This window comes from Odocoileus virginianus, chromosome 4 (genome assembly GCF_023699985.2).
Source record: "Odocoileus virginianus isolate 20LAN1187 ecotype Illinois chromosome 4, Ovbor_1.2, whole genome shotgun sequence".
Classification (NCBI taxonomy): Eukaryota; Metazoa; Chordata; class Mammalia; order Artiodactyla; family Cervidae; genus Odocoileus; species Odocoileus virginianus.
In genome coordinates this window covers 50,385,185-50,399,893 of record NC_069677.1, presented here as the reverse complement: position 1 = coordinate 50,399,893, position 14,709 = coordinate 50,385,185, and the positions used below count along the sequence as shown (strand labels likewise).

The 14,709-nt window shown below is 36.1% G+C and overlaps 1 protein-coding gene across 3 annotated transcripts in view; it reads right to left on the bottom strand.

Moving 5' to 3' along the window:
* LOC139034764 (uncharacterized) overlaps positions 1-14,709 on the bottom strand; it is a 97,820-nt gene that overhangs the window by 27,568 nt on the left and 55,543 nt on the right. For all 3 annotated transcript variants that reach the window (XM_070466531.1, XM_070466532.1, XM_070466533.1), the window contains 2 exons: positions 5,016-5,077; positions 4,830-4,872 (listed from right to left, as the gene is read on the bottom strand). In XM_070466531.1, coding sequence (XP_070322632.1) covers positions 4,830-4,872; positions 5,016-5,077 — 105 coding nt within the window. The remainder of the gene's footprint in view (positions 1-4,829; positions 4,873-5,015; positions 5,078-14,709) is intronic.

Genomic DNA, 14,709 nt, shown 5'->3' with positions numbered 1-14,709 from the left:
AACGTTCTAAAAGAAAACAAAAACAAAAACAAAAAAGCCCCCTGTCAACCCAGAATCCTCTACCCAGCAAAAATACCTTTCAAAAAAGAAAAATACTTTTTCTGGCCTACAAAACTGAAGAAATTTGTTACTAGGAAACTCATTTTACAAGAAATGTTAAAGGAAGCTCTTCATGCGAAGAGAATATTAGACTGAAGCTAGGATCCACACAGAGAAATGAAGATCATGGAGATGGGATAAATAAATGAAGTAAAAATAAAATTCATCTCTCTTCTTATCTTTGACTGTTCTAAAAGATAAGTATTCAGTGTTGGAAGCAATGATAGTAGCAATGTGTTCTGAGTTTACAGTGCACGTAAAAGTGAAAGGCATGAAAATAATAACACAAAGGATAGAAGGGAGGAATTGAGACTGTATCGCTGCTAGGTCCATAAAAGAGTATAATATTTGGAGGCAGACCAGATTAATTAAAGATGTATAGTGAAACCACTTGAGAGACCACTGAAAAAAAATTTTTTTGAAGAGGAAAGAGTAATAAATAAACAAGGGAGATGAAACAGAATAATTAAACATTCTTGATTAACACAAGAGAAAGCAGGAAAAGAAAAAAGTACAGAGGGAACAAGTGAATTCACATTAAATTTAAAGACGGATTGGTTAAAGCAAAAGGATAAATGAAGGAAAATATGTCATGCAAGCACTAATCAAGAAAAAAAAAAAAGCTGGAGCAGCTGTTATCAAAGAAACCCAAAACGAGATATTACTAGGGAGAAAGAGGTATATACTACATAATGATAAAAGATTTAGTTTTCCAAGAAAATGTAACCAATCAACTTGTGAATGTACCTAATAGCACAACTTTAGTAGACATGAAGCAAAAAGAGATGGATCTGAAAGGAGAAATGTACAATTACCTCTTAGTAATCAATAGAAGATTACTTGGCTCGAACTGGAGTCTCCTGCATTGCTGGTGGATTCTTTACCAGCTGAGCTACCAGGAATGCTCTCAATCAATAGAACATTACTTGGCTGCTTCCCAGGTGGTGCTACTGGTAAAGAACCGACCTGCCAATGCAGGAGACATAAGAGACACAGGTTCGATCCCTGGGTTCGGGAAGATCCCCTGGAAATGGCAACCCACTCCAGTATTCTTGCCTGGAAAATCTCACGGACCGAGGAGCCTTGTGGGCTACAGTCCATACAGTCACAGAGTTGAATATGACTCAAGCAACTTAGCACAGCACAGCACAACACAATCAATAGAGGCAAATAGTTAATTAACATGGAAATCGAAGCCCTGAAGAACATTATTAACAGCCAGACCAAATTGGCATGTATAGAACACTCTGCCCAACAACAGCAGAATACACTTTCTTTTCAACTACACATGGAACATTCACCAATATGTACCATATTCTGTGAAATAAAACAACCTTTAAAATATAGACACCATTCAAAGTATGTTCTCAGACCATAATGGAATTAAACTACAAATCATTATCATAAAGTACTCAAATACTGGAACTCAATCCTCTTCTAATAATCTATGGATCAAAGAGAAAGCCTCAAGAGAAGTTAAAAAAGAGTTTTGACTGAAAGAAAATAAAAATACAACATATCAAAATGTGTGCAATGCAGCTGAAGTAGTGTTAGAGAGAAATTTAGGCATTAAGTGTTTTTAGAAGAGAAAAAGGGTCTCACATCAAACAATCTAAGCTCCTGCCTTTATAACCTAGAAAAACAAGAGCAAAATACACTTAAGTTACACATAAACTAGGGAAAGAAAATAATAAAAATTAAAACAAATTAATGAAGTTAAAAACAGAAAACAATAAAGAAATATCTATGAACCTCAAAGCCGATTCTTCTGGTAAACCTCTGACCAGACTGATCAAGAAAAAAGAGAAAAATACATAAATTACCAATATCAGGTACAAAAGAAGGGATATCATTATAGACCCTACAAACATTAACAAGATTATAAGGGTATATTATGAACAACTCTATGCCCAGAAATTTGACAACTTAAATGAAATGGAATCCAGGGAAGACACAAGTTACTAAAGCTCATTCAAGAAGAAACTAGTTAAAAAAAAAGAAGAAACTAGTTAAACCAGCAGTCCTAGATCTATTAAAGAAAGTAATTTGTACTTTAAAAACCTTTAAAAAAGAAATCTCCAGGCCCAAATGGTTTCACTGTTGAATTCTACCAAACATTTAAGAAAGAAATAATATAAATTTAACAAGACCTTTTTCAGAAAATAGAAATGACACCAGCATTGGCCCTAATATCAAGACAAACAAAACATCACAAGAGAAGAAAGCTATAGAATGATATCCCTCATGAACATAGATGAAAACAAATTCTTACCAAAATGTTAGCAAATTTAATGCAGAGAATATAAAAAAGATAATACATCATGACCAGGTAACATTGCTTACAAGAATGTAAGACTGGCTTAACATTTGAAAATCAATGTAAGGCACTGTATTAACAGACTAAAGAAGAAAATAGATGCAAAAACAGCATTTGACAAAATTCTACCTCCATTCATGATTAAAGCTCTCAGCAAACCAGTAAGAGAATTTCTAAAACCTAATAAGAGACATTTACAAAAAGCCTTTTGCTAACATCATACTAAATGGTAAAAGACTCAATGCTTTACCTCTAAGATAGAGAAAAAGGCAAAGATACCCACTTTCACTACATCTACTGAACATCATACTGGAAATCCTAGCCATTACAATAAGACAAGACATGGAATTAAAAGGCATATCATCTCTATTCACAGCCTCCCACAACATAGAATTATCCAACTCAAAATATGCATGTAGAAATTTCTAAAGAATCTACACGAAGGCGATTAGAATAAATAAGTGAGTTCCCTGGTGGCTCGGATAGTAAAGAATCCGCCTGCAATGTGAGAGACCGGGGTTCTTTCTATGGATTGGGACAATCCCCTGGAGAAGGGCATGCAACCCACACCAATATTCTTGCCTGGAGAATCCCCATGGACAGAGGAGTCTGCCGGGCTATAGTCCATGAGGTCGCAAAGAGTCAGATATGACTGAGCGACTAAGCAGAGCACAAAGTCTCGTGATACAAAGTCAGTGCACCTAAAACCATGCTATTTCTATACACTAGCACTAAATGTTTGAAATTCAAAATTAAAATAAAAATATCATTTACAGTTGTACCAAGAAGCTCCAACTTAGGTAAAATCTTTAAAAAAAAAAATTATGTGGGATCTGTATGATGCAAAGAACAAAATACTTGAGAAAAGTATTTAAGAAGATCCAAACAAATGGAGAAATAGATCATGTTCTTGGACTAGAAGATTTGGTATTATTAAGATGTTAAATCTCCAAAATTCCTCATACAGAGTCAATGCAATTCCAATAAAAAATCCAGCAGGCTTGTATATAGGTATGAACATGGTGTTTTTGTTTTTGTTTTTCCATTTATTTTTATTAGTTGGAGGCTAATTACTTTACAATATTGTAGTGGTTTTTGCCATACATGATATGAATCAGCCATGGATTTACATGTCTTCCCCATCCCGATCCCCCCTCCCACCTCCCTCTCCACCTGATCCTTCTGGGTCTTCCCAGTGCACCAGCCTCGAGCACTTGTCTCATGCATCCAACCTGGTGGTTTTAAAGTTTATATGGAAAGGCAAAGGAACTAGAATTGCCAGCAAAGTTGGTGGTTTCACACTACGTAATTTAGTGTTACTGTGATGCTATAGTAATCAACACGATGTGGTAATGGAGAAAGAATAGATACACAAATCAATGGAACAGAAGAGAGAGACCAGAAATAAAATCACATAAACATAGTCAACTATGTTTTGAGAGTGATGCAACTACAATTGATTAGAGAAGACGGTCTCTTCAAATGGTACTAGAACAGCTAAATGACCCCATATGAAAAGAGAAAAAAACCCTCAGCCTATATCTCACACCTCACAAAAAATTAATTTAAAATGGATCATAGACCTAAAATATAAAACACAAAACCAAAAGTCTTCTCAAAGAAAACACAGAAGATAAAAACACATGAGGTACATGGCCTTGGATGAGGCCAGTGATTCTGAACAAGTCATCTTTATACCCAGGGGACATTTGGCAATGTCTAAAACATTTATGATCGTTGTGAGCAGGTGGCAGGGGTGAGAGACGGGGGGTTCTATAGGTATCTAACGGGTATATGCCAGGGGTCCCGTTAAACATTCTACAATGCACAGGACAGCCCGCCACAACAAAGAATTATCCAGTCTAAGATGTGCCACCACCGCAGAAACCTGAGTTAGGCAAAGAGTTTTTAGATATGACAACAAAGTCACGATCTATGAAAGAAAAGAATTAATAAACTGCACTGTATTAAAATTTAAAAATTTATCTAGAAAAACCTTTGCTTTTTCATTAAGACAATGAAAAGGTAAGTCACAAACTGGGAGAAAATATTTTAACATCACATCTAACAAAGGACTTAATGTCCAGAATATATAAAGAATTCATAAATTGTGAAATCAGAAAGCAACCCATTTTTTAAAATAGGTGAAAGAAAGATCTGAACATATACTTTACCAACGAACATATTCAGATGAAAAATGAGCATAAGACAAATGATCAATATCATTAATAATTATGGAAATACAAATTAAAACCACAATAAGATACTACAATATATCTGTTTGAGTATTTTAAATGTAAAAAACCTGGCAATATCAAGTGCTGATAAGGATGAAAAATGGTGAAAATGCAAAATGGTGCATCGACTAGTGACACAGTTCAGCTATTTCTTATAAAGATAAACATATACCTACCATGTGATCCAGCAATCCCACCCTGAGGTGTGCATCCAAACACCTATAAGTAAATATTCATAGCTGCTTTAAAACTGGAAACAACCTTGGTGTTCCACAAAATGTAATACATCCATATAACAGAATTCTTTCAGCAATAAAATAGAACGGACTACGGATTTATAAAATAGCATATATGAATCTTACCTGCATTTTACAAGGTGAAAGAAGCCAGACCCAGAACTGTTTGATTCTATTCACACAGCACTCTGGAAAGGGCAAAATCATAAGGAGGAAAACCAATGAGCAGTTGATGGATCATGGGCTGGGGGAAAGTTTTCTCTACAGGAATAGTGGGAGAAACTTTTGGATGATGGAACTGCATATAAAATGATGGTTCATAATACTACTCTGTGCATTTGCCCAAACTGATAGAACTGCACATCACAAAAGTGAACTTTATTACATAAATATATATATATTTTAAAAACCTATCAGGATGTGGGAGATAAGATAGGGTGCAGATGGAGACAAATGCATTTAACGTATTATAAATGAATCACATAAACACACTGAAGGGAATAGTCCATGGAAGTCTCCAGGCCAGAATACTGAAGTGGGTAGCCTTTGCCTTCTCCAGGGGATCTTCTCAACACAGGGATTGAACCCAGGTCTCCCACATTGCAGGCAGATTCTTTACCAGCTGAGCCACCAAGGAAGCCCATATTTAAAAAAATAACAAAAACCTATCAGAATGTGGGAGGCAAGATAAGGTACAGAATATGACAAATGCATTTAACTTATTATAAATAAGTTAATCATACAAGCACACAGAAGCAGCCAACCTAACTAACTTTAGATAAACTGTTTTGATTTTACATAAGGCTAATGTACACAAACACTGTGCTTCAATTCTTTCTCACAGGGGGATGAACTAAGAATTCTGACACTACTTATTTAGGATAGTTGTATTAAACAAATAACTAAATATATTGTAGATAATCAAGAGTCAGGTTTCTCACTACTGGAGAAAGAAGGAAGTTAACATATAAGAAAACAGGGAAGGCTATAGTGACTCCTGTCAACTGGATTTTAAGGCATCAATATGCACTCATATTTTAAATTTGAGAAAGTATAAATATATATTATAAATTGGTACCAAAATAAAGATATGTGCTTATGCATGAGTTAGTGTATACTTAAACACACAGACATATTCCTGGCTCTATCTCCTGACAGGGGTTAAAACCAGTGACACCTCGGTAGCAAGGCCAACAACTGGCTGCTGGTGGTGTTGGTTTCTAAATATCACCCTCCAATATAAGAGATCAGGGATCTCTTTTGATTCCAGGGACTGGAGTTGTTGATGATCCTGGAACACCTGCCGTGTTTCAAAGTAAGTGGTATAAAAATGCACGGGAGCCAATCTGAAAGAGCTCCCAATGATAAAACTGAAACAATTTGAACAACAAAATTAAAAGCAATGGTACAATATTAGATTATAACAAAAAGAACAAAATAAATGTTCATGAGTCCACAGGGAAATAAATTAAATAAATATATGGGAAAGAAGGAACAGCTCTTCCTCAGAGAATAATACCAATAAATAAATGCAGAAGGGTGCATGAAGGAAATAGAAAATCACCATTAAAATACTACAGTAATCATTGCTGCAGGCAATATCCACCAAAGTATGATAAAAAGAGTGGGCAATTATTTAAGTAGAAACAGGATATTTGCATAGTCTTCAAGTAGCTCTACACAATTTTTACTAGTCTTTAAATCCAAAACTATTTCAAATTTCTCAAAAATTTAATAATAACAAAAAAAGAAGAATATTTAGTAACATGGAAAGGTGTTTATGATTATTAAACTTTTTAAAGCAGTATAATTCTAATTTTGCATATACCTATATACATACACACACCATACACACAAAGACCAAAATAATTTAAACCAAAGTGTGAGACATAGCTGTCTCTTGGTGGTGGCAATGTAGGTGATTTCAATTACATTTTATTATTATAATTAAAACACACATGATGTGTGTTTTTAGTACACAGATATATATATATCATTATAATAATTGTCATTGCTTATCAGTGTTTTCTAAAATTTTCTGCAATGACCATGCATGAATATTAGAATTATAAAAACATATTTAAAATACTCCTTGAAGGATGTATTACATGTCTTCTGTACTTCAAGCTGTGTTGAAAACAATAGTGGGTACTGTCAAAGTGAATTCTTAAACTGAAGCACTGCCTTATTACTTCCTCTTGCAATATAACTTTCTTTTGCAATATAGATAATTATCCCCCTAATTTACACTTTTATACAGCACTTGGGGCTTCCCTGGTGGCTTAGTAGTAAATAACCCGCCTGCCAATGTAGGAGACGCAGGTTTGATCTCTGGACTGAGAAGATTCTCTGGAGAAGGAAATGGCAAACCATTCCAGTATTCTTGCCTGGGAAATCCCATGGACAGAGGAACCCAGTGGGTTACAGCCCACGGGGTCGCCAAAGAGTCAGACACAATTTAGCAACTAAACAATACCAACAGCACTTATCTTAGTGTTTTAACAAAATACTCATTAATAGTTGAAGTAAAAATATAAATTCTGCTGTTTTTAAATTAGTATAAAATAAAGTACACCTGAAAAAATAAATAACCTATGTATATCATCCAATAAACAGAAATAACAGGAAACATTTAGAATTAAGTATGCAGTAGTGTATTGTATGTTAAGCACTATTCTGAACACTTTACATGCCTTAACTTACGCAATTCTCACCACAACTCAAGCAAGGGTAGTACCACTAACCTCATTTTTACAGATGAAGAAATCTAGGCATAGAGATTTAAGTAATTCACACAAAGTCACACAGCTAGCAAGTAGGAGGCAGCAATATAAAGTACTTCTATATTCATTATTGTTTTACTTCTCACAGCAACTCATTAAGTGTCATTACCCCAATTATCAAATTTATAACCTGAAGCTCAGAGAAACAGGTGGCTAGGTAGCTGAAAAGGACTGGGACACTTGTCCTCAAAACCCATGATTTTTCAGCTATGTCATGCTGCCTCATGCATTAACATGAAGTAGGCAAACCAAAACAGGAAACTACCAGAAAATTGTCAAAACACATCTCCAGTGGAGAATTCCAAACATGGATTAGTTCTTTCCCAAGTCTGCTTAAATTTCACACCATCCACCTGCATGTTTTTTTTCTTCTCTACCAGCTGAGTAGGGTGACATTTCCTGTTTTCTGGTTTAAATCAGAGAAGTTTGCAATAATATAATCACCAATGAAGCGACATATTAGCTTACAGAGATTTTTTTTCTCCTTTAAATTAAAGGGGCAGTGAAAGGTACAGTCTTGCTTCTGTTTCCAGATCTCTGAGAAAGTCACTCTCAGGCAAAAAGAAAATAACTTCATTTTAAGAGAATAACACCCTGTTGACAAGTCGTTAGGGCTGCCTTGCTTGCAAAAGAATGTGCAGAAAACCTGAAAGATAATGTGTGGTGATCTAACAGTATGTATCAGGACCATAGTATACCTGGCAGAGGCAGGTACAACCACACCGTTCATTAGCACTGTTTAATTTGTTTGATTTCAGTTGGGGCAACTAGAGAAGGGTCTAGAACTTGGAAAGGACCCCCAAATAGACTCTCTGATCTCAGTTGCAGTGATTCTAAGCCACAAACTTGAGCCCTGGGAGATTAGACCAGAATTCCTTATAAACCTATTTATTTTGCTTTGACAATCATCTTTACATTGCCCATTCTGATAGAGGAAAGCCGTGGCATAGATGGTCAAAGTAAAGGAGAATTTTGCAACTGACCTTACAATGTATTATACAATGATTCTGGTATTAAGCTCACCTTTTATCTTACAGTTCTTACCGAACTGAACTTTATCTTACATTTTGTGTCAAAGTCACAGGTGCTTCCAATTTTACAGGAGTGAATAAATTTTAGTAAAATTGTCTATGAAGTGACTTTCTGTTAATGTAATTCTGTTCTGCTAATGATTTAAGAAGACTAAAGATATGTTTCACTGGAGGAAAAAAATTTGCTTGGTAGTGTTGGTTTTTATGTATTTTGAAATGCTTTATAATATTCTGAGAATGTTCATTACTCTCCTGATCTGAGATTTCTCCTATTTAAAGGAGAAATTATTTTCCTATTTAAAATCTCCTATTTAAACACCTTTTATTTTTTCCTTTCCATTTCTCAGACCATGAACATCCTCACTTGGGTTCAAAGATTCTCTGTCTCCACACTTGGCAACTCTTGAAATCCAGTCTGGGAGATCTCTTTCTGCCTCTGTGTATTTAGTGTCCAACAGAGCTAGAATGCAGTCACATAAGCCAATAGGTGCTGCCCTAAAATATGACGGACCCCGACCTGATATATTCACTTATGAGTTCTCGCATGCAAATAGGTGCTGCATTCAATAAGTTCACTGACCTTGAAAGTCTATCAGAGAGATCTGTTTATAAAGCTGAAGTTGTAGTGTGGATTTTCTGAGCCTGGAAACTGATGGTGAGGGAAGCAATCCAGCATTATGCTGAGTGAACAGGGAAAGCCAAGCTGCCACTAAATATTTTCCGTAAGTCATCCTCTGCCAGGTTAATTAGCCAACAGATAAACAAGTGTTTTTGGGTCATTTTTAAAAATTAAATAAGAACAGAATTTTTTCTAGGCCACATGTATGGCCTGTCGGAGGAACACGAACTACTAGGCAAATGCCTGTACTCCCTACTCCTACCCCACCCACCTTGAGCAGAAGAAAGGGAACACGTGCAGCTTTTGTTTATAGCTGTGGGTCAGGGTGGGGTGGCACTGATCTGATCAGCGCCACTGTGCGCCCTGGGCAGGAATCCAGCCTTCCAGCAAAGGACTGCTGCATCTTGCCAAGACTTCTGTTGAGCTGTTATTAATATGTTCTCTTTCTCTCTTTCTACCTGCCTCTTCCTGACTACGGGAGGAAGTAGGCTGTCTTTGGCAACTCCTTTACACTCCCACGTCTATTTTCCTATGCAGTAAGGCAAAAAAGCATTGTGAGGCCTCTCTCCTACTCCTTCCGAGGGGAGGGAACTAGAGCTGCCAATGTAAAACTTGCCGCTGGTACGGTGTCCACCACGGCTTCTTGTTCCTAGTGGCCCTGAGTGGTTCGGTGAGACTGAGACATCACCCAACGCCAGCTCCACTCAGCAAATGGTGTGGGCTTCCTGGCTTTATTTCCTCAGCTCTGGAACTCGTCATGCCAGAAATCACAGGGACTTTGTAGGCATGTTATTGTATTAGCGCCATATGGAGAATACTCATGGAACTCACATGCAGAACGTGTGATGTCAGACCGGTTTACATGAGTCCAAATTTTGTGCAGCTGTTAGACTCAGATGTTTCATTTCATTTTTTATGTCAGCACCAGCCCAATAAACCCACTGATTCTGAGACTGAAAAGTAAAGAGAGCGCTCTGTGCTCACACGTGTTTCAGAGCTGGGAGACTCTGCACCACATCTGTGCGGACCTGCTCTCACGACCAGGGGTCACGTCAGAGTCTTGACTGCTGTGCTCCTCACAGAAGGGCAAGCGTGATTTCTCTGGAAATCAATAGACAAGCAAATACAAAAAGACAGCAATCTTACACAAATGAGAAACAATTACCTAGGACTGGCTGTGCTCTTAGAAAGAGACTCTTGCAAAGAAAAAAAGTCAGGAAAGATACTGCAGTTTCTTTGGAAGGTATTTGATAAAACCCACACATAAAAAATAATCAGCCTCTGACAAGGAAAAGGGTTTGCTAACAAGGGCCCCTGTCTTGTCTTAGGTTTGCCTTAGTGAGAGCAAGATGAATCACTGTCTTTTACCAGTAAAGGAAAACCCTCAAAGGTTGCCACCAAAATAATGCTGATCTTCAAAAATAAATAGCTCTTAACAATTCCTTGGAATTAAGGATAGAAGGCTACACATTTTTTAATACCTGAAGTTTTAGATTTATATAAGCTATTTATGACTCCATAATATGACTACATGTGTTATTTAAAAAAATAAATGCTGAGAAGTGTGGATTTTCTGTGATTCATTTGGGAAAGGTTGTGGTTCTTTGTGGTTTGGTTAAAAAGAAAAAGGAACAGAAATTTAAAGATTAAAATAAAAAAAGATGGTATTCTCTGCTGTTGTGGATTGGTGCAGGCACAGTTTCTGGGCCTAAGTTAAGATCTGATATAAGGTTATTTCCTCTTTGTCCCATCCCCATCACTCCACCTCAGGGAATTTCACAGACTCATCTCCATGCCTTGTGATACAGCAGAGTAAAGCTCTGCAAACACAACAGACTATTAGAAAGTGGATCCTGCACAAGAAACATTATGGAATTGCTTGCTTGTCTCTCCTCCCTGTATAGTTTTTTGAAATTCAGAGAAAACAAATCAAAACTTCTGAGGAAGAGAGTTCATCTTCTGAAGAAAGGAAAAAACATTCAGTTGCAACACGCTGTGAACATTTCAGGGCCTGCTTCTGACTCCAGCTGCATGGCGTGCCTTGCTACTTAAGACAGAAAATCCCCTGCCGTGCTCCCTAAGCAGGCATATTCAGCAGCGTTCATGAACTCCTGGGTGGAGTTTAGGCTTTGGCTCTCAATGCTTAGTCATTAAAATCGCTATAGGAGATGGAACTCTGTGGGGTGTTATTTGGGGAGATTCCCCCAGTGTCCCCAAATGCCATCTTCCCAAATACGGTGGGGAGAAGGAATGGAGCTCAATTCAGCAACAAGGAAAGGGTGTGCTTGGTATGAGGCTTAATCAGCTTGCTTTGGAAGATGCTGCCCTTTGAACAGAAAGCTTTGCTCCATTGCACCAACTTCAAAGATTCCTGAAACTCTCTGAACCTGGGGAAAGATGCTAACAGGCTTATAGTCCTTTTTGAGTATGGGGCTGAGAAGTTGTATGTGATTCAAACCGGGTAAGTCATGCAGCAGCACATGACTGACAAGTAACTGCTAGCAATTCTCATCTAGGAAAATCAGAAGATTTGCATGAGGACCTGGTGGCAATTGTAGCAATTATACAAATTGCTCAAGTGTGAAAGTTAAATCTTGTGAAAAATTCAGTTCTTGGTGAATGAAACCCTTCTGGATGCTTTTTTAATCATTTTTGTTTTTCATGACTCATCCTTCTCAAGACTAAGCTTTCATCATTCTCTCTAAAGTCATATTGTTTTCTCTGTGAGAAACATATATCCATTTAATGAGGACACGTAGGAATTTGCAGCATAAAATAAGTCTTACCGTAAAAAAATTCTGTACTGTAAGCCTGATTTCTGGAGGTGGTTTTCTTCTTATATTATTGCTGATTTTTGGATGTCTTACTCTCAACCCCTCATGCGCTTAACAGATTACTCATCTTTGAGTTGAAATAATCCATTAACTCTTTCACTGCAGAAAATCTTCCAGGTTTTTCCTTTCAAGGGAACGCGAGACTTAATAGTCAGATAGTCAAACACATGTGATGAGGACGCATCAAACTTACAGATGGACTCACCAACCTCCTTTCAAGAGCTACCAGTGACTAAATATGCAGCTTGTATGTCTGGTAATATAACTTATCAGGACAATACTCACTTCAAATATTTGATGTATTTTTTAAAATTACACTCACTTCGTATTTTGTTTATATTGGTTAAAAATGCACTGTGGAACCACGAGGGAACACTTCAGATGGAAAAACAGCTGACTGATTTTGCCATTCTAGACACGTAAGAAGCTGTGGCTGGGTTCGCTGTAATGGGAACTAAACAAAACTCTTCCCCAAGGGTAGAATGTGTGAGACCAAGTGGGTCCTCTTGAACGACAATGTCCAGAGGTGAATCCCAAGTCCTGCGGACAGACTGACTTGTTACGAGTTCTGGAAGAAGTACGCTGGAATAAATCGTAGATGAAGAGGTGGCCCAGGTTCAGGTGGTTCACTGGCAAGTTCTAGCAAGCCTTCAGGATATGGTCATTTCTCTATTATTTGATCTATCTGAGAGTATACAAAAAGATGGAAAGTCTTTCAAGACATTTGACTAAATACCCTACCCAAAATCTCATTGAAATGACACAAGAAATATAAAAAGTCAGAATAATCAACAGCAGAACTAAGAAACCGGAAAGGGTACCATTAGCAGACTCAGAACAGGGAGAACAGTGAGAAAGTCTTGAAAATTATACAAGATAAAATTGGTATAAGTATATATATATGAGTATACTAGTTTCCCAGAGTTTATTTCCTCAAGGAACAGATAATTCCTTAGTTATTTAAATTGTTATAGAGCAAAGACAAAGCAAGAAAACATCCCATCTAATGAATAAGGACAACATAACTCTGATATTTAAGCTTAGCATAAAACACATACCAGTAAAAAAAAAGAAAGAAAGAAAGAAAGATACAATGAGGTGTCACCTCACACCAGCCAGAATTCTAATCATCAGAAAGTCTACAGATAACAAATGCTGAAGAGGGTGTGGAGAAAAAGGACCCCTCCTGCCCTCTTGGTGGGAATGTGAATTGGCACAGTCACCACACAGAACAGTATGGCAGTTTCTTAAAAAGCTAAAAGTAGACCTACAAGTAAAACTAAAAGTATGATCCTACAATCCCACTACTAGGCACTTATCTGGAGAAAACCATAATTCAAAAAACATACATGCACCCCAATATTCACTGCAGCACTATTTACAGTGGCCAAGACATGCAAGCTATTGTAAATAGCTAAATGTACATTGACAGAGGAATAGATAAAGAAGATGTGGTAATAAATACAAAGGAATATTATTCCCATAATAATAATGAACGAATGAAATAGGAAAAAAAGAATGAAATAATGTCATTTGCAGCAACATATATGGACCAAGAGATTATACTAAGTGAAGTAAGCCAAAGATAAATATCACAATATTGCTTATACATGGAATCTAAAAAAAAAAATTATATATATGAACTTATATGAAACAAAAATAGATCCACAGACATAGAAAACAGATTTATGATTACCAAAGAAGGTGGAGGGGATAAATTAGGAATCTGGGATTAACATAAACTCACTACTATAATATAAAATAGATAACTAACAAAGACCTACTTTATAGCACAGAGAACTATACTCAATATTTTGTAATAACCTATAAGAGAAAAGACTCTGAAATAGAATATATTAAATATATAAGCTATATAATGTATAGGGAATATATATATATAACTGAATCACTTTGCTGTACACTTGAAACTAACACAACATTGTAAGTCAACTACACTTCAATTTAAAAAAATAATTAAAGAAAGAAGAAAAAGAAATGACTACATCAATACAACCATGTATCAAATATAAAAAATCTTAAAATAATAGCAAATCAAAATGCATTGCAGAAATAAAATACTGTAACCAACTAGTGTTAACATAAGAATGCAGAAATAAATTTAACAAATATTAGGAGATCTGTTACAGTAACCCCATTACATATATAGGTTAAAAGAAAAAATCCACATGATCATCTTAATAGATGCTTCAACATATATCAAAAATGAATGCCTGTACCTTTTGAAAATTATGAGCAAGGCAAAACTCGAGGGAAAACTTTTTATTTAATATCAGAAACAATAAATGTTATCCATAATAGTGAAATATTAGAAGCAATCCCATTAATTTTTTGAAAGGGTGCATATAATTATTACTAGTTAATAATGTGTTGGGTAATTGTAACAAGGTAAGAAGAAAGATATTATTAATAGAAGTAAGTAGTAGAAATAAGAAGAAAAGGTGTCATTTATAGTTATTATAAAAAGCTACTTAGGAAATCCAAGGTAATTAATTGGAAAAAAATTAGAACTAACAAGAGTTAAAATTTACTAAT